Raw genomic sequence first — 25,993 nt, 5'->3', positions numbered from 1 at the left:
TCGGTTTGCCTCAAACGTTGTGCATGTGGTCAAAGGGTAGTTTATTTTAAAAGCTGAGTTATTTGGTGTCCGCTGGTATCAGTGACAATTTTGTCTCGCTACGCGATCAAGCTGATGCAGAAGTAAAGAATAAAAATAAAGTTGGTTTTTATACATTTAGAGGAGCGTGTAGCAAAAAAAGATTTTTTTCGTGCTTTTTGTGTGGCGATATATAATTTTGTAGGCAGCTGAGCTATTACATAATATGGGCCTTGAAGGAGAAAAGCAGCAACCTGACCGGTGGATGCAGGGAGGCTCAAGTCAGCATGAGCAGCCTCACTTAAAAAAAAAAAAAGTGAGGATGTGTTTTGTGGAATAGCATTTAATTCTAGTAAAAGCTTTCTTTACCACATGAGCAGAAATTTGAGACTGAAAGCTCTCTAATTTCCTCTTAATTCAGGTTGTCAGGGAAATAATTGAGACAAGTGATGAAACAGAATGAAGACTGTAAGGTTCCAGATTCTTCAAATAGCTTTTGCTCTGCAATGTAACAAAGGTCCAGATCTTTAAAAATCAGAATCCTTCTATTCCACTAATTCCTGTTGCCCTTAAAAAAAAAATAAAAAATTGTGAGCGCTTTTTGGAACTGCTGAGACAGCTGCTGAGCTGAGTGTAAAAGATCTGAACCTAAAATGGTTTTAGGGTTAGTCTGCAGTGTAGGATAACAAGTAGTGATTTCTCTTTTTAGCTGTTACCTGTGGCTTTTCTTAAAGGTACCAGATAGATCTGTTCTTGTGGGCTGTCCCAACTTTTCATACAGTGTGCTAGTAAGAAAAAAAAAAAAAAAACACAAAAAAACCCACTTTCTCCATTCTTAGTGACATCAGTAGCTCAGATGAACTATGTACACTTGGTATCCATTGCTCTCACCCTCAGCTCTGTCTTTTGTTTCCTTTAAGCTTGTAAGGTGATTACTAAATGCGTCTTCTGGGATGGGAAGAAGACCTAGAAAATTTAGTATGCCACAGTCTACTAAATCAAGGGGGAAAGGACAGAAATGCTGTGTGGAAGAAGTGGATGGACTGGAAACCAGGAGAACAAAGCATAGGAGCAGAAAACCTGTGACTCCTGTGGAGTCACAATAATAGGAGGGAAAGGTATTCCTAAAAGCCAACTTTGGTGCAGGGAGATTAATTTTGTTGGGCTGCTTCTCTCTCTGGTGGAGAGAGAGGTAGGGACAAAGTGCCTTAGGCTGGGTTCTGCCCTCTAGACACCGAACCTTGCCTATGCTAAAGGAAGCTTTGGGAAACACCTCGAGGAAACACCTTGACACACAGTACACAGACTTATTTCAGTAATATTGCAAGCAGACTTTTTTGTTCCCTTTTAACAACGGGCTTATCTTGAAGGGTTCCTTTGAATGGACTGAGCAGTATCATAGCTGACAAATCTGACTTAACTATATTTTTTGAGTAAAAATAATTGGCTAATGTCAGTGCCAATACCTCTTTGTTCCTAGGTGCAGATGATTCAGTCACTTGTCAAATAACCCTGAAGTATTCAACAGGCTTCATGTTAATTGTGCTTGCTGTTATGTTTCTCTTCAGTATTATAGCTTTGACTATAACTTTGTTTTTTTCTCTTTTCTGCTGTTTTTTTCTGCCTGTTTGCCTGCTTATCTTCTTTGGAATGTGGTTCTTCAACTGTTCTGATAATCTTCTGACACAGGTAAATACTAGTCTGTTTATATCAATATTTACTGAGCATACCCTTTGCTTGGCAGCACGCAATGAATCTTTAATCAGATGTTGCACACAGCTGCAGACCGGGACAGGGCAATCCCCCTGCAATTGCGGGTATCGTTAGAAGAGAAGATTAGCCGGGAGAATGTCCTGAATATTTCCTTCCTTATCTGCTTTTCTTATTCTTCCTGAACCACCCCCGAATCCTCCTTACACAAAAATAGACAAAAAATCATCCATGCTTGCTTTCTGGTGCTAGTGCTTCATGTCTAGTGTGTTCTGGAGGACTTTACCCTGATAGCGTGGTTGGTGTGTGTACGTGTGAGGAAGGGGAAATTAGCCTAGAATTAATAATGTTAATATATTCCCTCTTTCCCCTCTGTCAGCCCCTCATTTCTGCCTTCACTTTTGTATTGTCTGCATGGTATATAGCAGGTAATCTTCAGTAGATTAGTTTTCCCATCAGATCCGATGCGAAGGAGAAGGCAGGAACATGTGGGCAGGATGAAGTAGGAGAACTTTTCGCAGCAATTAATTGGAGCCCGTTGCGAAATACAATAGTGGAATACATTAACGGGGTGAGAGGAAAAGAATGTAATTTGACGTGTCTTGTTAGCTGCGTTCGTGTCTCTTATTAAAACATGGAGTTCAGCTTCTGTCAGTGGAAAGCCTGTTGACATGAATGCCTGAGCAGATTACATCCTTGGACTTAGGTCCGTATGTATGTACCAACAGGGCTCACCACAAATGTTTGATGGGATATTGAACTGCTCACTGAAGGAGAAAGTAATAAACTTCGATTTTTTTCAGGCATCTTGGAAACAAGAACTCTCGGTTCTTATAACTTGATACATTGATATTCAGAAGCCAAAAGTACAGACTTCTGGAGCACATTTGGAACCTATAATCTTTACCTCTGCTGGTGCTCTTTTTGTTGGGCATTATCAAGTGTTGGCCATCATTAACTAAGAATGAAATGTGAATGTGTCAGTAAGCGAGCTTTGCCTGCCTGCCTGCCCTCCCCACTCTAACGCCTGCTCGCTCCCTCCCTGTGGTACGAAAATGATGCTGTATTATTTGGAGCTCACACAGAGCCGTTCTCTTGAAAAATCCCCATGCTTGCTGTGACTGAATCAGTGGTGATCATGGAAAGGCAGGTGTAGGCAGGCTTTTTACTTCTAATTGCCGCGCTGTTTAACTCACCTCCACCGAAGGCCAGCAGCGGTAGCAGTGGAACCCAGGGCTGCTACTGCAGTGCTCCTGGCAGCAGGAATAGCGTGGGGAGAGAGGGTTTTGTGCATGGTGATGAAACGCGGGCAGCGTGGTCAGAGCTGTGTGAGCTGTTTTGGGATGAGCTGCCCTAGCACTGCCACATTCACCCTTTCCAGTGGGGTAAGCCGAGCAATTCAAAGATCCTGGCTAACACAGCTGTTACACTGCAGGTGCCTTAAGCGTTTCTCTAATCTACTGCATTTAGAGCATGAACTAAGGAAAGAGTCATAATAGGCTGGATATTTCTGCATACTTACATAGAGAAAAGAGTTGGGCACTTCCATTTTTATTATTTTCACCTTTTCCGAAAGCTGTCATCCTAGGACAGCGGTGTCATGGCACTGGGTAATGAATCGAAGTGCCGGTCTGCCAAGGGAAATTGCAGGGCTTTAGCAACCACTTATCATAGATTTAGTTTCTTAATCCTTCCCTTCCTATGTTTTGCCTTTCCCCGAAAAATCCGGAGTTTCCAGAAATGTTCTTTCTATTTTTCAGATGTTGTATTAAATGTACCAAAAAATAACATCTGCTGTTACCTTTCTTTTGGATATTTTTAGCTCATAATTCCTTTATCCTCTTCACTCCCACATGCAGTTCCTGACCCTTCTGTCTTTAATGCCTTGTTCTCCTTGCTATTTTCTCTGGCTACTTTTTTCTCCCTGTTCTTTCCCTGCATCCCCTTGCTGTTTCATTTCTGTTTTCTTCTTTGTTCTATCCCATTGTTATGTCTGTCTTTAGTTCGCTGACATGTTTTTTCTAGTCTCCAGGTCTGTAGTTAGGTGGTTTTCTTACGATTCTGTTACTTAATACTTGATTTCATTATAAATACATCCTTCTATTTCTCAGTCTCATTAATAAGTGTATATAAAAATAATCTCTCATCCTTTGAGATACAGTAATACCCTTTCAAACCTTTACGTGTTTAGCTTCCCAGAATAACCTCCATAGCTCTTATTTACCCAATTTGAGCAATTCTTTTCAAGAAAAAGGGTTGATAATTGCTGGCTATGGAGCCGAAGTCACAATTTCAGGTTTAAAAGAGGGCCGTTTTGGTACATCTGGACTTTCTTCAGTTCTGTGCTCCTTACTGATAAGGGAAGAAATAAATATACAGTCAGAAGGTGTTTGAAGAAAATGCTTTGTCAGAAGAAGCTAATTTCAGAACGGCTTGCTTTTGTTACGTAGCCAGATCAGAAAATTGAAGGTTGTGACTTCAAGTCCTTGTGAAATAAACAGTGCTGAATGCATTCAATTTCCAAAAATACCGAAATAAATACAGAGTAAGAACTGCGTAAGAATTAAACGTTCACGGTAAAAATAAGAAGGAACGGGATTAGTGCTGTCTCCTGATGCCTGCTGAAGTAACAGACGCTTAGGGGTAGGGTATTGGTGACACATGAATTACTGGGGCTTAATCATTCATCATGGGGGGGGAAAACTTGCTGTATGTCAGTGGCTCCAAATGGCAAGGTGTTGACTTCGCTGCCTGGGGTGTTCTTTTGTTGCCGCTGTTGTCCTGTGAAATCCCTTTATCTAGGAACTTGTATATACCTTCGTGGAAATCAGCATGTTTTAGTGAGTTTCATAGCCACCACGAAAGTTATTTATGTGAGAAGGGTTTCTGTGCAAAACACGTGTCGGATGCTGCAGTTCCCGTTTCAGCAGCGAGTTACGCCCTTCTTCCTTCTGCGTGCGTGGGGCAAGTCCCTGCTGCAGTCCCTGCGCCGCTACTCATCCAGGAGCTGAGCAGCCTCAGCACCAGCAGCCTTCAGTTCCTGGAGGCACCGGTGAGAAGCTAGGCTGGCTCTGGTTTAGACCTCAGGGGATCGTTTCAGCTGCATCTCACCTTGCAGAGCCTCTGCCCTAAGCGAAGAAGGGAGTCAGGATGGCAAAGCGCTGTGGGGAGGCTGCTGATGGCTTCCCCCCTGTGAAAATGTTGAGCAAAAAAAAAAAGCTTTTAATTATCAATCCTTTTTCTTGAAAAGTTTAAAAGCTCTTACTGTCTCCAACTTCAGTTAGAACTACAGTGTTGTAAGCTTTTATGGGTATCACTGAATGCCCAAGCAATATCAGATATGCTTTAGTCTCATAAAGTTCCTGTATTAATGAGGAGCTTCTGGTGTTCAGGAATACTTGTTACCGGTTACTGCTAGCCCACGCCTAGTGATGCACCTCAGTTTGGGCAGGATGCTGATTTGTTTCGTTGTTCTGTGAAGGTTTTGGGTATGGAGGGTACAACCGCTGCTCCCTCGGGAGCTGCCCTTCTGAATAGAAAGGCTTGTGTCCTGCTCAGTGCCGTATTTGTCTGTTGAAATCAATTTACCCTTGACCTTGAGGCTCTATTTCATGGGTTGTGTGACTGGCAATTTCATCACACTCTGAAGTTTTCTTAAGAACCAAATGTACGTGAGTGCTGGGGGAGGATGCCTTCCCCTCCAGTCTCGCTGGTATCCAGGAATCCTTAGCTACTTGTTTTGTATTCAGCTGATGTAACACGCAAAATAAACTGACAACCCCTTGCAGCAAGAAGTGCTGAGCCGCTGTTAGTGTGCCGTGTCAGTCCACGTTAATCAGGTTCCTTGTTAATCACATTCTGCTCGTTTGGATTTCACAGGTGCTATAGCAAAGAAAGGGAATGGTGCTTTTTAGAAGAAGATAGCATAGCGTGGCCAGGGGAAAGGTGTCTTACCTGGAGAAGCTGAAGAGACATGAGGCTCTTCTTCCTGAACACCTCTGGTTTTACTCATCTCCACAGTGCAAAAAGCCACAAATCGGTCATACTGACACAGTTCCACTCTGAACACGCTTGGAGGCCTTTTGTTCTTGTCTGTGATGAAATGCTAGAAGCTCAGTGATTTCCCTTTTAGCGGCAGGTAAAGTGTTCACTCACATTGCACACTGTGGTTCTTGGAGGAGACTGGCTCCCTGCAGCTGCCCTGTCATGCTTGTGGTGTCTTCCAAATCTCTGTAAATAAGAAATCACTCCTGGATCTGCTCCAGAGATTCGAATTCATCTCTCCTTAGCAGCCAGGGTGGTTGATGCTTCAAAACTGCCTCATCAGAATTAACTAGCCAGAGTTTCACAAAGTCTCAGCTATGTGACCTGAGTGATTTCTTTAAAATAAACCAACTAAACCAGTTCTTAGAAGAAAATTCGAGTTAAGCATTAAGGTATCTCTTCTTGTGCAGGAGCTGCAGATTGACAGGTAGGAGGATGCTGCGGGAAAGTTAAACTTGCCTGCCTGCCTTTTTTAGGTTGTCCTGGAGCCCACTTCCTGGGCTAGATGGGTATTTCTGATGAAAATATGAAGCAAATGTAGAACAGCAGGTTAATGATGTGCAATTGTAATGCTCATTTGTCACTGAAAAGCTTACCTTCTGTATCGCTTGGTGGTGATTGGGAAGGATTTCAAACAATACTCCAAAGATGCACAACTGGGATGTTCATAGCTAAAGACATGTTCTTTTTTTTGAGTTGCTTAATGGTGAGCTGAAAGAAATCGCAGCTACAGAAGATGTATTTTAGGCTGATGTTATAAATCTAAAGATCACAAAGGTCCTGCAAATGTCCAGCTGCGTCTTCTGCTGCTATAGCGTTGGGGATGAGGCACCTCCCAGGCTTGGCATCTACATACTTGTCTTTCACTTCGGTGCTTTGGTTTTCCTTACGGTGCAAATGTCTGTGTACAGCTTCTTGTAGTTTTTTTCACCCCTTCTTGTCGGTTTCACTTCCTTTGATATTTCAGCACGCATTGCTTCACTGCTGAGTTCTAATGAATATTTTCTGAGATCAGGTTTGTTTTTGTGTGCTGCTGTCTCTGCTGAGCAGCCTTGCGAAACACTCCTTGCCGAGTGCACCGTAAAGATTGATCAAGGTGTGTGTGTGTTGGTGGGGGTGGGAACAAAGCATAAAAAATACATAAGTTACAGTGCAGAGGGTGTCTGGAGCGTCTCCCCTAACAGTAAGCACTGTGAATTCGTATAAATTGGGTGGTTTAACTTCTGAAGTAGTGGTCTTTGGAGACTGTTACTGTACCAGTGTCTTGCATCAGTCTTAGATCTCTGTTCTAGTATTTTTTTAACTCCGAAATATATGAAGGATTGCAGACTTGTGCATTTGAAACTTCGCAAAGGGCTTGAATGCTTTGTTTGGTGTATGTTCTGCTCCATCAAGCACCAGTATTCACACCAGAATTTTAACTTAGGTTGCCGCTTCATAGCAAAATAGGCATTTTTACCAAAGGGCTTTTTATGTCAGTAGTCTAAAGATTGGCTTGCCTTTTATCTTTTGTCTTTTTCCTATGTTAAAAGTTGAGATTATTCAAGCTGTCTCTGAAGTCCTCTCTAGTACACGGAAAATGAACCTGCCAAGTGTTTATTCCACAGAGGTACGGCAGCTCCCTCGGTGCTGCGTGACGTGCTCAGGAGCTGGTGCTCGAGTGCTGAACTTCATTCAGACTGACACAAGCAGTAAATGTTGTTGGATGGGTGCCAGGTTAATTCACTTAGATTGAATCTAAGCTGGTGTGTATTTCTGTGTTGGTTTTTTTATTATTTTTAAAAACAAAGCTGTTGGGGAGTACAGCAAGTTAAATGTCTCGCAATGCTCTCCCCCTCCCCCTTTGGGCATCCCAGCTTTTGAGGCGGGGGGGAGCTAGGTACTGTGATGCGATGATGCAGGAAATCTTGTTGTGTTTTTTTTTTTTTCATTAAATGCTAAAACTTATCCATATCTGACATCCTAGTGTACCCACGGTGATAATTCATCTGTGCGCAATCTGTCACTTTATATAACAGCCAGAGTGGTTCAGGACAAAGGAAGGAAAGCATAGCTCGGTGCTGAGTTCTTGAATGTGACAGCAGAAGAAAGAAGATCCTTGTACTTCAGGCTTTTTTTCAGTTGCAGCTAGAGGCTATTTTTCAAAGCAATAAAAATGTTCCATCCCTTAGTTCATCCAGTTGACTTACAATTTTGTTGTGGTTTCTATTACCTGTAAGTTGTTGACCTACACATAACTGAGCAATATTTTTAATTACTTGAACGCTTTGTAACCAGAACCGGCACATTTATGGGCATGGTTGCAAGCAAAATCACGCAGTTATCAGAATACCTGCCTCTGAAGTGGTTGTGTTTTAAAATTTAATTTGGTCTCAGCCTAGTAACTGACAAAGCAAATCCTTCGCTGTTTTTCTTGAAGGTGACAAATTAAACTGATAGAACTGCTCTGGGGCACAAACAACCCAGATAAAAAGGTGATGCATTGGAGTTATGAATATGTGCTTTTGGATCGGTGGTATGGAAACAGCTTTACTTATAATAACTGGAGAATTAGCATTAAATAAAGCCTGTGAGTGTTAAAGCCTGCTTTTACTGCAGAGTTGTTGCCAGAACTGGGGCTGAGGCATGAGGAAAGGCGCAGTGTTATCAGAGATGGAGCTTCTTTGTGAGTCCAGCAGCATACTTGCTTCTCTGCCAGACAGAGCAGCTGAACGTATTCAGTAGTGCTGCATCGTATGTGCATATATATATATATACATATTCACCTTTCTTTTTCAGACTGGCTCTGTCATGACTTCTTTTAATGATCAGAGCAAATTACAAGGATTTTGGCATAAGCTTGTGAGGAGGAGGATGGAAAGATAACTTTTTTTTTACAGTATCTTTTAATTTGTGCGTGGGCATGAGTTGATAGTACATAAGGTTATTTATCTTTCATAAATTATATTTAGTGCTTAAAGATTGGTCTCTGAATTTTTTTTTCCCCATGTAATCTAACATTTAATCATCCTTCTGACTATAAAGGAATCCCAGATTCGAGTCAGAGCAGCGCTGGAGCTGAGTGATGCTGTAGGTGAGATGTGCATACTTACTGGGCCTCGTTCTTAACTGCCTCGACGCAGCCCCTAGCTGATGGAGCTCCTGTGCAGGGCTCATCTTGGAGTAGGAAAGGAGGAAGCAGAGACTGTCCAAGTAAAAGGTTAACATCGCTGCTTTTGTCCTTTCCCATGCCAACGTACTCGTGTATTCGTTGGCTCAAGCACCCTGCAGGACATCTGTGACTGCTGTATGCACAGTAGCTAAGGAGAAAGGCTGTCTTCCTCGCTGATGTCAATAGTGCAGCTTTAGAGAGGGGAACACAGGCAGCACAGATGGCAAAAAGGATGTTAAAGAGGTTTGCGGGAAGGGCAGCTTAAAATCTGAAGCCATCGTGTGTTGGTGCAGCTCTGTGGGATATAGGTTCAGTCAAGCCTGGCTGCCACTGATGGCAATCCTGCAGTCAGCTGTGGAGTGTACAGGATGCCAAGGGAGGCTGTAGGATAAGTGATAGATAAGGTGATGCTATCAGTAGGGTTCGTTAGAAATTGTTCTTGTCCGAAGCCTCTCACTATGCAGTGCTTCACACGGCAGCTCTGATGCCCAGCCTAAGTTATCTGAACTCCCCCTTGGCTCTGGGAGTGGGCAGCTACTCCCCCTCTGCCCAAAATTGCGTTACTTCTGTCCGTTTGCTGCCTTTCTGACTCCTAGCCAAAATACTCCCTTCATGCGATGTTCGACTGGTCGATTCAAATAGGTGGGGTTGGTTTTCTGCCGCCCTGTGCCTTCCTCCCCCTGAGCCAGGCTAGATTTTCTTTTTATCCTGCAACACCTGGTTCTGCTGCCATCTGAGTCGCCTCATCAGTGTCGTAGCAAGGTGCAACAGAAATGCAGCTGAGTAACAGATAGATGTTCACCGAGCCACCTTGCTTGGCCCTTCTGCTTTTTCTTTCCTATTTAGTCTTGTAAGGCGAATCCTACCGGAGAAATGCATCTGATACCGCTTTAACAGTCAGAGATACACCCAAGGAATATTTGCTAGGTTAAATTCCTGGCTTTATTTCTGCGTTTTTATGATCTTGGTCTGTTGGGAGTGTGTAACCTCAATGCCCGTGCCCCCCTGTGTGGCTGTGGTTCTTGCAGTTGTGCTTTGATATCCCACTGCCGTGGGGAGGGGGTTTCTCTGCCTGTCCGGATCACGTATGGACTGGGAAGGTGAATCCTGTTTGCTTCTCTAAGTACACTGTAGGTAGTAACTTGGGTTTGCACTGAAAGCTTTCACCCTAATAGAGTAAGGAGTAAGGAACGTGTTGAATTGGTCTTGGGTGGTGGGACCTGTGTGAGTAGGCTTGTAGTTAATCAGATGTGTTGTATACATAATACAGTTCCCTATGGTGATACGTGTTTGTGAGGAGGAATACACAGCATTCAGGTGAATTTTGAATTGATACAGGGCTCAGGAGGACAGACGAGTTACCTTAATGTGGCCTGCAGGAGAAGGCTCAAATGAATCAATCATGTCTGTAACTCGTCACCAGTGCTTGTGGTGATAGCAGGCAGGGGTAGGATTTGCCTGTGTAAATTTTTTTGGGGCTAACCCAGTGCCATTGGTTCTGTGTCTTAATTACAGCTGTCATTAAGTGCTGGGACTCTGATCTGAGGAACAGTACAACTCAGCTGACCTTACGCAGAACTAGCTACCTGTTAGCAATGATCCCCTGCTTCGCAAAAAGCGGGAGCAGTCTGAATTAGAGAAACGGGCGCTGCTGAAAGCAGATGCATTTGTTTGAGATTTGAAAACGTAATCGTGAAGATTTTAATCTCTCTTGATGCTTTATGTAACAGAAAACCATGTGATCCCAAGATCTGCGGTGTCGTCACCGTTTGCCCTTCTTGTTTTTGTTGATCGTGACCAGCCGCTATTAAACTCTGCAAACTTTGAATAGGAGCAAGTGGATAATCTTTAACGGGCAAGGCTTTGTGATTCTTGAAAGTGCTGCGGAGTTCAGGGCTCGCGGTTAATAGTGGAATGCTAATGCTAATCTCACGGCTGCCAAGGATTGAAAGGTATTTCTTCAGGCTCTCGGTCTGGGGGAACTAATCAGCAGGTACTAAATAGATACATCAATGAAAGTGACATTTCTCCAGAAACGGGGCTCTGACGGAATAACCATGAAAGTGTTATTCTTGGAATTGGAACAGCACCTAAAGAGGTATTTAGAAAGTTTAAATTTTTCGATGCTTGGTTTACTCGTCTCTGTGTTGTTATTATAAGGGTTTCTTAAACTATTTTGTTTGAGCAAGTACTTAAATGCTTCTCCTAAACCCAAGTACTTGGCACTTGTTAAAACCATTTCAGGCTATTTCAAGCTACGAGTGTAATACTGGTTGAGAGTACTGTGTCATGCAGAGTGGTTTACTCATTCACTAAAAGTCTGTGTGTCTTGAAAAATCTTTACTGCGATATTTAAAATAATCCCTATTATAAAAAAGCATGAATGGAAAATGTTTTTCTCTTTTCAAAAACGTGTTACTGGAGTCATTCTGAAACCTAGGTGAGGTACTGCTGAACCAAAAATGAGAATTTGAACATGATTTGAATCATGTTATCAAACAACTTTGTGTGTTTCAGAAATAGGATATAGCATCTTCCACCTTGACACACATTCAAAGTGTAGTTATTCAGCCATGCTGAATGTTTGGAAAGGTGATGAAATACAACTAGGTCTTCTGCAAGTTGCATTTATTAACCTAATTTTGCACATAAACAGGGAAATACACAATGCACACTTTACTTTGATCTGTTTCCCCTAGTGTTCAGAAGAAATACCATGTAATTTGGTGAATGGGAACAGTTATTTTACTGAGCTGATTTAAAATCCATGATAGAGGGGGGGAAATGCCCTACTTTGGATGCTGCTTAGTTATCGGTCTGTGCACAAAAGACAAATAGCCTTCAGTGGGAGGAAACATGGGACGTGTTCCTCATAGCTTCGAATCTCTGAACTGGTGCTTTTGTTACACCACACCCTTAAAACAAAAATCTTGCCCTAAAATAACTTTTTGACAAATAGTTGCTAGTACATTTTACCTTGTCATATGTCTGTTAGTGCCTGTGGAGAATAGCTTTCCTCTGTGAGTGGTGCCTTTTTAAAAACTTTCAGTTCGTGCAATGAAAACTTAAAAGAAACTTAATCTTTTTAAATTCTCCTCAGTGGCTGAGAGTTTCTGAACATACACTTGAACTTTCACATGAATGTTAAGTTATACTACGTCAGTTCATCTGAACACCTATGGACCCAGTGTAATGGAAATCGTCTATAATAGCAATTCAAAATGATGACAACGGGTATTTCATACCCAAGCAGTGTGTGTATACAGCCATAACCTCTGTCGTCATATCTTACTGGACAAGAAGTGTAATACTGAGAAGACTTTCCTACCAGGAATTAGTGTATTACATAGTGTAGTGAAAATGTGTGATGGGGTAGAGGTGTGTGAATTTTTTCTTTAAGCTTTTGGCGTTGTCACGGTGTTTGGCTGTTCCTAATTTTACTGATACGCAGCAGTATGATGCAGCACCTCTGCTCGTAAAACACAATTTGCATGTTAGCTTTATACTGAGAGTTTGGGTGCTCTCTGCTGCACGTTTTCAGCAGGCTGCTTCCTGTTTGCTTCTTATTTGCTTTTGTTTCCTTCAGTGTCTCGTGCAGAGATGCTGGTTTTGCTCTAGTTGCTGTTCTCTAAGTTAAGATTGAATGACTGTCACGTCACCAGGGGTTACAAGTGAAGGAGAAACCCTTAACTGCTTTTGCAGCTGTTCTTGGCTAATATTGCACATGGTCGTATTTTCCTTCCCAAACTGACCCTACTGAATGCATAGGCCGAATCCAAAGAAGCATTTGGCCTTCTCCAGGTTAGAGACACGGTGCCTTTGCAGGGCGAGTGAAGCTGCGTGCAGCTTTCTGTAGGAAAGAAAAATGAATCCCAGGTCAGAAGTTTCATTTCAGACTTCCAGGATGCTAACACACAGTTGTTCATCCCCTCTCACTCCCCCATGTGCAGTCCTTGGTCAATGGCAGTTTACAGGGGACTGAGAAGGGCTTTTTTAATAGTTAAATATTTTACACTTTTTCGTTGTAAGCTTAGCTGCCAGCATGCCCATCAAGGCTGGGTGGGACTTTGAGCAACCTGATCTAGTGGGAGGTGTCCCTGCCCATGGCAGTGGTGGGAACTGGGTGGTCTTTAAGGTCCTTTCCAACCCAAACCATCCTATGATTCTATGAATGAAGTCCAAGATCTAGATTCTAGGCACTTGAGCTCTTCCACAGTGCTTTGGAAAAGTGACCCCCAAATTCCTACATGCTCCTGGGCAGCTGGAAATAGGGACGATACGGGTGTGCATGAGCTCCTGCTTCCTTTGTAGTCAAACTGCAGGCAGTCAGTTGTCTGCTTGAGATCTGTTGCATATCAGTGCCTCTCCATCTTGATACTGAAAGAACAGTGCTGTGGTGTCCTCTGTATTTCTTCTTGAAACGTGGTTGGAAATGGAGACGACCTGGGTCTGGGAAAGGAGAAGGAATAAAAAAAAAAACAGAAGATGCTTCAGCCTGTTGGTTATGGCATCAGCTGGAAGAAAGGAGTACTGGGGGCGAGTGCCAAGTTCTTGGCTTGCTGAAGTGTGTTGTAGGTGCTTAAAATACATGAACAATACTGAAGGGCAGGGACAGAAACTTCCGTATGTTTAGGTTATCCTGTCCTGCACTCGAAGACCTTCAGCTTGGTTTAAGGGTACCTTAACGAAGGGCATCCAGTCACTCTGATGATGGGCTCCATCTGATGATACCAAGGGGTGGAAAGCCCACTGTATTTGTGGGCTAGTCCTTCCTACTGTTTTTAAAAGGTAGGCTTTAATTCATCATTAAGAAAATACTAAATAGATGTGCTCTGATAAGTGAAATAAAAAAAAAAAATTGACAGCACCCAGCATTTTCTCCTTTAAAGGTAGCTGTTCCTCCAGTTAAACAGGTCTCAGTCCTTTCGAGGACTGTTTCGAGTACACTGACATCTCTCAGTCCATCAGTACAAGTAAATTCCTCTGACACCTGAACCCATTCAGTGGTTGTTTTCTGCCCGCTTTGGTTTATCAGCGGCCAGCTTTACAATGCTCAGCGCTGCAGAAACGGGGCTGAGGAACAGGTTCGGGCAAACTGGCTGAAGGCAGGAGCCTGGCTTGGCTGCACCAGCGCTACCCTGTGACTCAAACGTTCACTTCCCGATGTTTTTGTTTATAACTTGTCACCATCGCTTGCGCTTGACCTGCTGGCTGATGTTACCTCTTACCTGCCCAGGGCCTCCAGCAGCCGGGAAGAGTCAGAGGAATTCCCCTGCGCTGTACCGGGTCAGAGCAGACGATGACTCCGCCATGGCAGGCTGCCCAGGGGTGTTTCTGGAAGAGGTGGCCTGTCCCTTGCTTGGGGGGGCACTGCCACCGTGCTTCCCCGAGGAGGGACTTTAAGCCCAGGATGGCTGCGGAGGCCCTCTCTCCTTCCAAATCGGTTGTGGTGTGGCAGCTCAACGCGCCTGCTGCTGGGCACCTGGGCTAACACCTCGCCTGAGAATGAGGAAATGCACCTGGGAGCTGTTGGGGACTCCCGTGCGTTGCTAAACAGGTTACTGATCTCACGCTTCTGCTGCTGGAATTGCTCGGGATTGGGGTTTGTGGGGTTTTTGTTTTGTTTTCAGGGTTGTTTTTTCAGCTGTAAAGGCTCAAGGTGTCATCTTGGTGACAGTGGTTTCTGGAGGATTAGATAATAGTTTTGAAGAAGTGTTATGTTCCTGGTGCAGCCTGTAAATGACTTCAGACCTTGCTTTGTACGAAAGGCTCTCGGAATAGCTTACGAAATGTATTTTAGGTAGGTATCCACCAGGAAATCATCATCAGTGTGAGGGAACGGACTGGACTGCTTCATAACCAGGGCCCCATTCATAAACTCAGCCAGCTCCCCATAAAGATGATTACCCTTGTACTGAACAGCTATGAAATAACGTGCTGTAATCCTCGCAGGCTGTGCGTTAGGAGATGAAGAGTACATCTTCTGCTGTTTGCAGCGTCTGGCTCAAGGGTGGCTAAATGTCAGCGCTGTCTGCTCGGCGTGGCCAGCGCAGCTCCAGCAGGCTCAGGGTGAGATGCAGTCCTGTGGAGAACGAGGGCTTCACAGAAAGCCCTAAAGAAAGCCCTAAAGAGTGGTAGCAGGGTACCGGGGAAGGCTGGACCCCGCTTGAAGGAGAACAAGGCCTTTGGCTTTTTTTTTTTCCCCTGTAAATGACATGGAGCTCTGCCAGCCGTTTGCAGTCTCTGGCCTGGAAGGTGCTCCAGGGACATGTTCAAAATGTGCTGAGCTCGCACATCTGCGTGCTGGCTGCTCTCTGGTTTGCAGTGTGGCAGGGCTACAGGAAAGAAAAGCTGTGTTAAAACAGGTAGTACATCTCTCAGAGCCTTAAGGCAAAGTCGGATCGGATTGAAATACCTATTCAGCTATCGTTAGGTAATTTCAAGTAGTTTTCGAGCACACCTCCGTTCGTAGTCTTTACACCAAGCACCACATCTGTATGGCTTTACAGTTTCTTCCTTGAGCAAGGCAAATTTCAACATATTTCACATGGAAGTGCTCTGTGGGAACGTGTCTCTAAGTCACAGAAGCTCTGCCCAGAGCAAGGAGGCCAGGAGAACTTCTCTGCTCCAGGCTTCAGCTGTGCCACCCGCTTCTCAGGCTCACTTGGCTCGAGGCGTGGGCATAGATCAGGTTCCTCTCCTCCTCCTTTCCACGGGAAGGGAAAGCAAAAGCACAGGCTGGGCACGATGAAGGCATCGTCCAGCAAACGCCTGACTTGGTGGTTGGTAAGGGAGGGAGGCTTCGGGATGCCCCGCAGTGTGCAATAGCCGTGCTAAATCGGGTCATGTTCTTGCATGGTTCTGGAAATTCCCCCCTTGCTTCCTGAGTAACTGGAGGTAGGTGGATTTTGGTTCCTGTAAATGGAAGTCTTCACTCGGGTGTAAGCGTGGCTTTACATACACCAGAGTGAACACAGCCTGTGCTTCTGCTTGGATGGAATAGCAGCTCTTGAATTTTCTCCTGATTTTTTTAGGAAGCTACCTAAAGATGATGAGCTGTAAGCCCAGGCACAGCTGAAGCAGTGCCCTGAATGCTTGGAAATGAAGGGATTTGGTTAACGTACATGCACTAGAGCCAGGAGATACAGTGGACTTGATTTGAAACACTCCCTCAGTTGTCCAGTGATATTGCTGACACCTTTGAAGCCCTTTCTCTGTGACTGCACAGAGACTGAAGTTGTGGGTGAGGAACAGGCACGCTGATAAGACTTGCATCCAGTTACCTGCTGAGGGAGGAAAGTGGCACTGAACTCACCTTACTGTCTCCAGGGGATGCATCCAGAAGAGAAGTCTGCAAAAAGGTTGCAGGAAAAGCTGTAAGTGCCCCTAAAACCACCTCTGGCCTCAAGAAGGTCTAAGACACACACCTGCAAGTTGGGCCTCCTGGGTTCACTGAGTTGCAGTGTCCTGGGCTAATTATTACTCACCAGGATGGCCTTAAAAATGGCTCTGCACACAATAGTGGTGGTGATGTGCTGCATCAGGTGTAGGGTAGGGGCTTACCTACATCCTCCTCCATGGCAGTTGGGGTTCCACGTCCTAGGCACTGTGATCTTAGTCTTGTGTTCCCACATTTTTCTCCTTTGACCATCATTGACTGTTTTTAATCATTTCTGTAGGAGCTGGAGTAGAGAACTTCTTTTGAAGCTTCCTGAAGACCACAGGATGATGCTTTTTAATTGCAGTGTATGGACTTTTTGCTCGTAGCAGTTTTGTTCTGGCTTCTGGTGTGATGTGCTTCTGTCTGAAATACAGGCTTGCTTTCATGCGTTGAGTTGAAAAGGAAAAACAGAGGAGAAGCACTATGTGGTGAGAAGTATACGCCTGCTGTTGTGCTGAATAATTTCTCATGTGGTTAAATTAACTCATCCAGTTTCCCAGTATAGTTTTGGGGGCACAAATAAAAGGGCGGAGGGGGGGGGAAGGAAAAGATTAGTAGTGAAAAAATGCATCAGGGGCACAGGCTTTACAGGGGGCTGAGGACAGGGCAGATGGGGAGGATTTAAGGTCTACCATGCCCCACACGTGCTCAGCACCAGTAGGTAAGACCCAGTGCTCCCGCTTTGTGTGACTTGGTTGTAGCTGGGTGACTTTTTGGCAGCCTTAGGGACACATAAGATACAGAGAGTTGAAAAAAAGAGTAAGGTGACTCTCAGTCCTAGGTTAAATCATCTTTTTTTTTAATTTGATGATGAAATCCTGCTGCGTGCTGTGCAAGGTGAGGGGTGTGTGTGTGTGCCACCGTCCCGGCGTCTGCCCTCTGGGGCAGAGATGCTGGTTAGTGCAGAACTTCCCAAATGCTTGTTGTGTCACCGTGCCAAACCACTTCCTATACTCGCTGTGTTTCTTTTGTTATGTTAGGTGTAACTCGAAATGCTCCGGTGACTCTCTTTCCTCCCTTCTTCATTTAATTCTGGAGTAGATGGTTAGGAAAAAAAAAAAACCACTCTTGCGCAGTCAGGAGAACAAGTGGGATTAAATTTTAACGTAAGTGGCTTTTACTCCAAGGTGTTCTCCTCAGCTTTGAGAAAAGCACGGTGCATGAAAGCTGCACATAAGACCAGGGAATAGAATGCTCTTTTTAGGAGTTAAATCTAGAATGATTTAAACAATTTCACAGAGAGGGAAAATGAATTTCAGCTCCATGCTTGGGGTAGTGAGACCTGAAGTTGTGACATTTTGTCGCTTTTCCACATATGCTGTTTTATGGCACTAAATGTTTTTCTCCCCTGCCATCCTGGGGATAGCAACAGCACACAGAGTGAGGTTGTGTGCAGCTTTTTTGGTGTGTGTGAGAAATACAAATCAATTCCTGGGTCTCATTTAAAACTTACAGGGTACCAACAGATTTGGTGGATCTCTTCCTGCTCGCAGTCTTTGGTTTAAAAGCAGTTTACGGGATACCGAGGAGGATTTTTTTCATTAAGGCAAATATTTTACACTGTCATTTTAAGCTTGGATTATGAAATCCGGGAGGCCTGTGATTCCCCGACTAGATGTTACTGCAAATGTGCAAGTCCTTAAATTTAGGTGGTGCAGCATCTGGATGCAATTTCAGTATTCGAGCTATGATAAACCTTGCTTGACTCCGAGAGGGGACTTTGAAACTTAACCCGACGGATGTGCGCGGAGCAGGGTCCTTCATCCCAACCGCATCGCTAGATAGCCATCTATGGATGAGCTAAGGGAAAGAAATGTCCCGAACATCACAATTGCTTTAAGATGGCTCGGATTTCCTTGCGGAGTGCGCTGTGACCGGTAAGAGGGGATCCTCTCTGTGCTTGCTAATATCCAGGTACTCCATACAGACCTTATCTTTTATTTTACCGGCATTAAAACGAGTAGATTTCCTATAATTCTCTTATTAAAACAACTGGAGTTGACTTAGCAATTAGTTCTCTGTAAAAAAAGAGGGAGGATATCCTCAGAGGGGCCGGCGAGAACCACTCCTTGGCTGTCTTCTGATCTTACCCGGTTATCTCCTCGCTTTTAAACGCGTCGCTCTGCCTCCCGTGCCGAATGCCCAGCGCGGTACCTGTGTGTGTGGTGCAATTACGGCTTCTGCCAGGCTATTGCCAGAGCCCCGGTAGGGTGCTGGTATTCTGTCCTCTGCATACTTAGTTCTGTTCTCACATCCGGCAAAAAAAGTAATAACACTGCTAGTGTACTGCATCTTGCATGGCTTTCCCTTTATTGTTTTTCATAGGCGTAAATACAACTTCCTCATCACAGACAAAATTGTAGACGCAAATAGTTTTGTTGCTTTGTGAGAGATGGAGCACACAGTTGGCGAAACCCCGAAACGGCTTGGTAATAGATACTGTGCTATTGATTTAGAAGAGGTGTGCAGACAAATCTGCAGAAGTCAGACAAGAAATAAAAAAGGTGTCAGCCTTTGGAGCTGAGCAGTGGGTTCTCGTTGGCTTGGGGTCTCTAAACAAAGATCAGGGCTACAGGTTTGAAGCTGGAGGAGGAAGGTGGCTGAGATTGTGTTCCTAACTTACGTTTTTGGTTTTTTCTTGGTCCTTACTGTATATAGAAAAATCTGACTTACTGAGGGGAAAGAAATTATCGTACAATTTCTCTCTACCTCTTGCCTTCATTGAAATGAGGAAAAAAATCATTGCCTATTGAAATAAGTAACCCTTCAGCCCTTGATTTCAAGTGCAGCCAGAGTTGTTTCTTCAGGTTGTTAGGTTTGAGCAGTTTGACAGAAGTTTGATGCTGGGAAAATAGCTGTCGATGCCTATAGGATACCTCTAGCTTTGAGCTGTTGACTGTTAAGGCAGAATTTATCATTTTTTGACCATTTTCACGTTCCAAGTGAAGCGCAGAGTTGGGTGTCTTAGAATCCAGTTTCTGTAGTCCTTTTCTTGAGCAATTAAGGTTTTTTTAAAAAAAACTTATGAATTGTGCCATTGTTACAGCTGAAAACTGTAATCCACGGGAGCGGGGTCTGTAGTGAGTGAGATGAAAGCGGCTGGGACGGAAGTCACCGTCTCCCAGTGTGAGTTCTGGTGTGGTCTCTTGCTGCAACCCAGTCCAAAGATAAGATTCATTTCAGCTTCGGGAGATGCTTGTCCAGGGCTTCCCGTGCTGGCACCTGAAGGAAGCCCACCTTGACGAGGTACTTGATAGATAAAGCGACATTTTTTTTTAAACAAGCACACAGAAATGTGCCGAAGCAGACTCGCGTAGAGACAAAACGATTCTGTGCTGCAGCTTACCTCATTATGTGCTCAAGATGAAAAGCACTTCAAAGAGGAGCGCTTAGTGGGATTAAATTGAGACAAGAGGAAATTATTTAATGGGAGAAACGGCATTTCAGACCTCAAACACCACAAAAGCCGAAGCTCGCTAAAAAGTTGCCGGCTCTGGTATGTGTTTCGATGCAAGCATCTGATTTATTTCTGAATAGCGCTTGCGAGCTGCTTGCTTAGCCCTGTATTACCCCGCTCAGCAACCCCTCTTTGAGCAACAGCAAAGTCATCCTCCTGACCCCCTCCTAGAGCTGGAGGGGAGCTGAGCGAGCCCAAACAGCCACCTCCTGGTGCAGCGGAGGAGACAAATCGATGAGCAAGCGAGGAGAAGGGGTGTTTGGAGGAGTGTTTCCCTTAGCTCTTCTACAGATCGCTGTATTTCATGTATACACAACAGCAATAGGGGGGGAAACCTTTAAATATGGCATTACGACTGCCCTTGGCAGGCAGGTGGAGGGGAGTTGGGGCAAGAACCTCAACGATCACCATGACGAGAGGTGCCCCGTTCCTCTTCCACCAGATTTCGGGATGGAAGTAGTGCATGGCATGCTCTCTGTTTCCGAGATCTGAGAGCTCGCCGCTCTCCCAGCCGTAGAGGGACACTTCGAGCTTTTGTTTTTTTTTATAGGGTGGGCAGAGCAGAGCATGCATGTTAATGCGCAGTCCTACTTACGCAGCTGACAGCTTTCTGTTGAATCACAACCCGGGCTCGTAGGCAGCTAAAAATAAGCGGAGGAATTTGCTGAAAGCCCACACTGAAGTTGATGGAATATGGTTAAGGACTTCAGTGGGGATTGGGCTTGGGATCCTCCCTCTTATTCATGGACATTTATTAATATAGGTTGGAAGAGGGCAGTGTTATTTGTTGATTTAGAGGATGATAGCATTTTTTTGTTATTATTAAATGTCACCGTTCTGCTGATTTCATAATTGTCAGTCATTAGGACAGCAACAACAGTCCTACAGTGTGTCCATGACTTGATTTTCATTTGCATGTGTAAAAACACAGGTGCACGTCTTGCAACAGCACAGCAGGCTTTTCGAGGGTATGTCTGTCCGAGCCCACAGGTTTGCCATCCTCACGTGAGTTATTTTACATGGATCTATATGGATCTAAATACAGGAGGTGGGGCTGCTCCCCTTTTTATACCCAACCTATCTTGTGGAGTCAGGGCCTCAGGGGACCGCCGTTGCCCCTTGAGCTGGTGTCCAGCTGCGCTTTTACTCATCCTGGCATCCCGCGTAGCTGCCCCGCTGAGGAGCCGTTTGAGGAGTTCCTGATTTTTCAAGCCCAGCCCTCTGTAAAACATTAATTTTTAGATCGAGCCTGGGCCAGGGGCCGGTAGGGATTCCCGTGCAGGTGATGAGCTGCCGGGACCGCTTGTGAGGTGCGCGGGGTGTCGGGGGCGAGGTGGGAAGCTGGAGCCTGGTGTGCGTGTCGTAATGCGTTGCTCCCGCTTTCCCTGCTGGTGAATTTGCAGGTGGTTTGCTTCGGTTGTGTTGGGGTTGGTTTTTTTTTTGGGGGGGGGGGAAATTGGGTGCCACCGGCCGTGTGAATGGAGGGCTGGCGGCCGGGGGCAGGAGAAGCGAGCTAAGCAGGGTGCCGCCGCGACGCGGGCGCTGTGTTTAGCCCTAAGACGATTACCCCGCGCCTTCCTGCTCCCCCCGGACACGTGTGGGGCTGCAGGGCCCCGCAGGGCATGGCGCTGGCCGCGTGGGGCCGCGTGCTGGGCTGGGTTTGGGGTGCCCCCCCCGCACACACACACACACACACCGCGTGGGGGCCGGCAGGTGGCGGTGTCGGCGAGGCAACGGGGCCGGGCTGCTGCCCGCCGCTTCCCCGCGTTTTTAAGTTGGTTTGGGTGAATTGCACCATTTCCTACCGAATTTTTTTTATTGAGGGGGGGGCGGATCAGCCTTGCGGGGGGAGGGGGGGGTCTCAAGACCCCCCCCCCACCTCTCTGAGTCTCATTTTAAAGTGACGGGGGGGGGGCAGGGGCTGTGCATCCCCCTCCCCATCCCCACGCCCCCCTCTCTGGGGGGGAGGTCGGAGGGGAGGGGGGGGGGGTCCGGGGGGTGCTCGGAGCGGGGGGGGGGGAGCTCGGAGGAGGAGGGGGGGCTTAATGAGATGCAGGAAGGGGGCGGGGCCAGCCGGCGGCGCAGCCAATGGGCGGCGGCGGCGGCGCATAAATGCTGGGGGGGGCCGGGATGGCCGGGTTTTGTGCGGCGCGGCCCCGCAGCTCGCCCCGCGGCTCGCCCGGCGCCGGCCGGCCACGGACCCCCCCCGGTAGCCCCCGTCCCCGCGTGTGTCCCCTGGCGTCCCCCCCCCGCCCCGGTCCCCCCGTGTGGCCGCCGTCGCGGGGAGCGCTCCCGGCCGCGCTCGCATGAGCGCCCGATGTTGTAGAGCGGTGGCGATGGATCTCGGGGTCTATCAGCTGCGGCATTTCTCCATCTCCTTCCTCTCGTCCCTGCTGGGCACCGACAGCTCCTCCCTGAGGCTCGACAGTAGGTAAAGAGAGAGAGAGAGGGGGGGGCTCTGCCGGGGGGGGGGGTAGGGGGGCGGCACGACCCCCGGGGCCGCATCCTTTGTCCGCGCCCAGCCGCACCGCTGCCCGCCTGCCCCCACCGGCACCGGGACCAGGACCGGGACCGGCACCGGCATCAGGACCGGGACAGGGGCAGGGAGCGCGGCCGCCGCCCCCCAGCCCAGCGCCGTCCCCCCGCCGTGCCCGGGGGGGGAAGCCCGGGGGCGGCCGCCCCGCTCGCAGCGCTGCAGCCCCAGCATCCCGCCGGGGCTCGGGAGGGATCCAGCCGCCCCGACGCCCTCTGATCGTTATTTTGATTTTTATGTTTTTTTTTTTTTCCTTTTTCTCGCAGCTCCTCCGGTGCGAGCGTGGTAGCGATCGACAACAAGATCGAGCAAGCGATGGTACGTACGGCGCCGGGAGCCCCGGACAGCACCGGGAGGCGGCGGGGCTTCGCGCTTAGGGCTTCGTGCTTAGGGTTTCACGTTCAGGGTCTGCCGGGGCTGGGGGCTTTGCTCACCGCGGGGCTGTGTCCCACCGCGGCCGGGCAGGGCGCGACGGCTCCGTGCCGGTGGGTTGGGGCAGAACGCAGCGTTTTGCCTTATTTCCTCGGTTTTTTTTGCTGCTTTTTAATTTTTATTTTTTAATTTATTTCTTTCTCTCCCGGGGCATCCCGCGCCGTACAAACGGGCGCAGCCCCCCGTGCCCGGCCTGGGCAACCCGGAGGGGCTCGGAACCGGCGGTTCCCCGCGGGGGGGTCCGGCCCCGTCCCGTCCCGTCCCGTCGCGGTGCGGGCCGTGCCGTGCCGTGCCGTGCCGGTGCCGGCCGCCCTCTCCCTTTGTTGCTGGAGCGGTGCCGGGAGCCGCCGCTCTCCCGGGAGGGCTCCGCCAGCCGGCTGTTGCTAGGCAAAGTGCGAGCCTTTAACAACCGGCTATAAATAACTCGGCCGCTCATTGGCCGCGCCGCGCCCTGACGTCACCCGCGGCCGCGGCCGGCCGGCGGCAGGGGAGGGAAATGCGGCAACCTGCGCCCAGAACTGGCTGCAGCCGGCGCGGCGGGGGGGCGTGGCCTGAGCGGCGGGGGGCGTGGCCTGAGGGGGGAGGGGGCGTGGCCTGACGTTGGGGGGCGTGGCCCGCGGCGCGCCACCCGGCGCACGTGTGTGGCCGTGCGCTGATGTCCCCCGGGTGTCGCCCCGCAGGACCTGGTGAAGAGCCACCTGATGTACGCCGTGCGGGAGGAGGTGGAGGTGCTGAAGGAGCAGATCAAGGAGCTGATCGAGAAGAACTCGCAGCTGGAGCAGGAGAACACGCTGCTGAAGACGCTCGCCAGCCCTGAGCAGCTCGCCCAGTTCCAGGCGCAGCTGCAGACGGGGTCCCCGCCGTCCTCCTCGCAGTCCCAAGGGACGACGCAGCAGCAGCCCGCCCAGCCGGCGTCACAGGGATCGGGGCCTTCAGCGTAGCCGCCCCTGGCGTCGCCGACGTGACCGCCGGCCCCTGGACTGCCCGGAGCGAGAAGGACTATAGCGGGAATCCGCCCGACACCCATTTCAGCGCGCGTCGCAGCCCGGACTGAGGACTCCGTGCCCTGCACGCATCACTACGAGAGGCTTCCCGCCCACACACCACCATGTTACGCGCTCATCTCTCCCTCTCTTCCCTCCCTTCCCCCTTTGGCTTGAAGGAGTCTTTGTTCTTAGGTTGGTTTAATAAAATAAACTTCTTCCAGAGAATTAGCACAAGTACACTGGGGACTGGAGCAGCTTCTGCAAATGGCTGAGGAACGAAGCTGCATGCCTGAATATTTTTTTTTTTTTGGTTTGTTTTTAAATCTTCCACTCATCCAGTGATGCTACCGATACAAGTGCTTTTCAAGCTTGGAACGTGTGAAGAAATAGACTGGAGTTTAAAAAAAAAAGAAAGGCGATGGCTCAATCCCAATAGAGCACTGGGGTTCCAAAGTGAGGACTGGTGCATAGGATCTGAGAGGAAGAGGGAGAAAGGTAAACTCAGTGTTTAACACTTAATTGTCACCTGAAACCTTAAGTGCAAATACTTGCACCGTTTTCTGCAGCAGTGGACAGGTGCATAAAGCTGTATTATATATAGAAGGCAGGTAGGTGACACACAGTTGGGTCATAGGATAATTACAATGAAGGTTATTTGCCTACTTGTATATTTGTGTATTTAGTGTAATTACTTTGTAAAATAGAAAAACTGTAACTATTTAGGTTGTACAGATTGAAGTTTAGTTGTTTCATTGGCTGATCTGAAAAAGTTTGGAAAGTCTTTTTTTTTTTTTTAATGCTACATAAATAAGAATGCACCTACGCAACTGTTCAGAATTTGGCAGATTTATGCTGTTTGTGTAACTTCTGAAGTTCCCTGGCTGCTGATTATCTTGAAGTAAATCTTTGTTCATTGTAGTTTGGTTTAAGACAGGAAAAACCACTCCAAAACTTATTATCAAACCCTGCTAGCAAAGAATTTAAAAAAAAAAAAAACAACAAAAAAATCGGATTTCCCAGTATGGATTTTTGCATATGATCTGTATAGTAGTATGCATATGTTTTTGTGCATGTTCTCTAAACAGTTGTAACACGTCAATGTATTTAACTGTTGCACTTGTCAACTTTCAATAAAGCATACAATGTTGATAAATCACTGTTTGCATGTTGTAATAATGTCAGCCGCGGTCACTTCAACGTGTTGCAATTGGGCTCTGCCTGAGCGGAGAGATGAGGAAGTGGGGTGGAAGTGCCAGGAGCACCACCGGGTGCTTTCTGTACCTTGTGAGCAGAAGAGCAGGAGCACGGACCCAGCAGTGAGCCGCAGCGACATGCTCTCTGACGCTTTTGGTGCTTAGACCGGGCTGAAACGTTGGATGGCCAAGAATACCTCGCTTTCACACCCACAGCTCTTACCTCGGTTGTTTTTCTGCGAGTTGAAATTGTGCAAACTTGGTATTAATTGTGCCTTGTGGGATTGTGGAGGAGAATTTCCAAGTTCTTCATGAAGATAAAAGAACTTTCAGTTCGGAAAAAATGTTTTATTTCCTCTTCAGTAATCGTGATTAAAATATAACTGAACCAAAACCTACAAAGCTACTGGCGAAAGGCTCGTAGGTAACAGCAAGACCGCAGCCTGCAATTGGGGTAGCAAAGAGGTATGCAGTTTTACTGTGGATCCTGGGTACTACAGTATTCCCAACTGATGAAGTATAAAATGATTAGTCATTTACAGACTGGTGGGACAGTACTTTGCCATTGAAAGCACCATCCTAAAAACTGAGTGCAGGAATTTGACTTAAAATGTAAAGGTTAATTACAAAGTTATGGAGTCTTTTCCAGGATAGCACCTAGTGAATATCAGGAGGTACAGTTCCTGGGTAACAACATTACCGTGAATGAATACGTGTAGCAGAGGAAACAAGAAGGCTGCGGGCTCAAAGATGGGAGAGACTGCCTGTCTGTGATTTAGAGCTGAAAGAACTAAATCTTGCTTTTGGGTTCAGATCATGCAGCAGTTCAGGCGCTGCTGGGCTGCGTTACGGCACAAGTAGCTGCGTTAGTTCCCCTTGCTGGGATTAGTATATCAAAGCAAGTGCCTGTGTCCCTGTGGGAATGTGAACTTTAATTTGTAGTTTGCATTCTCAAGGTTTCAGTATATAATTTAAAAGTATCCTTAATGAGGAAACAACAGAGAGAAAAGCTAGATGCTTTTTTTTTT

General features: G+C 47.0%; 1 protein-coding gene across 5 annotated transcripts in view; it reads left to right on the top strand.

Annotated features, from left to right (window-relative positions):
* The window catches only part of TSC22D1 (TSC22 domain family member 1), a gene marked incomplete at its 5' end in the record, with an annotated part of 86,595 nt that extends 61,670 nt beyond the window's left edge, over positions 1–24,925 (top strand). For 2 of the 5 annotated variants that reach the window (XM_080561623.1, XM_080561620.1), the window contains 2 exons: positions 22,621–22,672; positions 23,467–24,925. In XM_080561623.1, coding sequence (XP_080417749.1) covers positions 22,621–22,672; positions 23,467–23,727 — 313 coding nt within the window. In that variant the 3' untranslated portion in view covers positions 23,728–24,925. Of the gene's footprint in view, positions 1–10,965; positions 11,022–21,928; positions 22,253–22,620; positions 22,673–23,466 lie in introns of those variants that run through there. The other 3 variants (XM_080561621.1, XM_080561629.1, XM_080561622.1) reach the window with 3 other exon arrangements.
* Positions 24,926–25,993: the final 1,068 nt, after the last annotated feature.

Source organism: Anser brachyrhynchus, assembly GCF_964034855.1.
Source record: "Anser brachyrhynchus genome assembly, chromosome: 1".
Classification (NCBI taxonomy): Eukaryota; Metazoa; Chordata; class Aves; order Anseriformes; family Anatidae; genus Anser; species Anser brachyrhynchus.
This window is presented reverse-complemented; position numbering and strand designations above follow the sequence as displayed.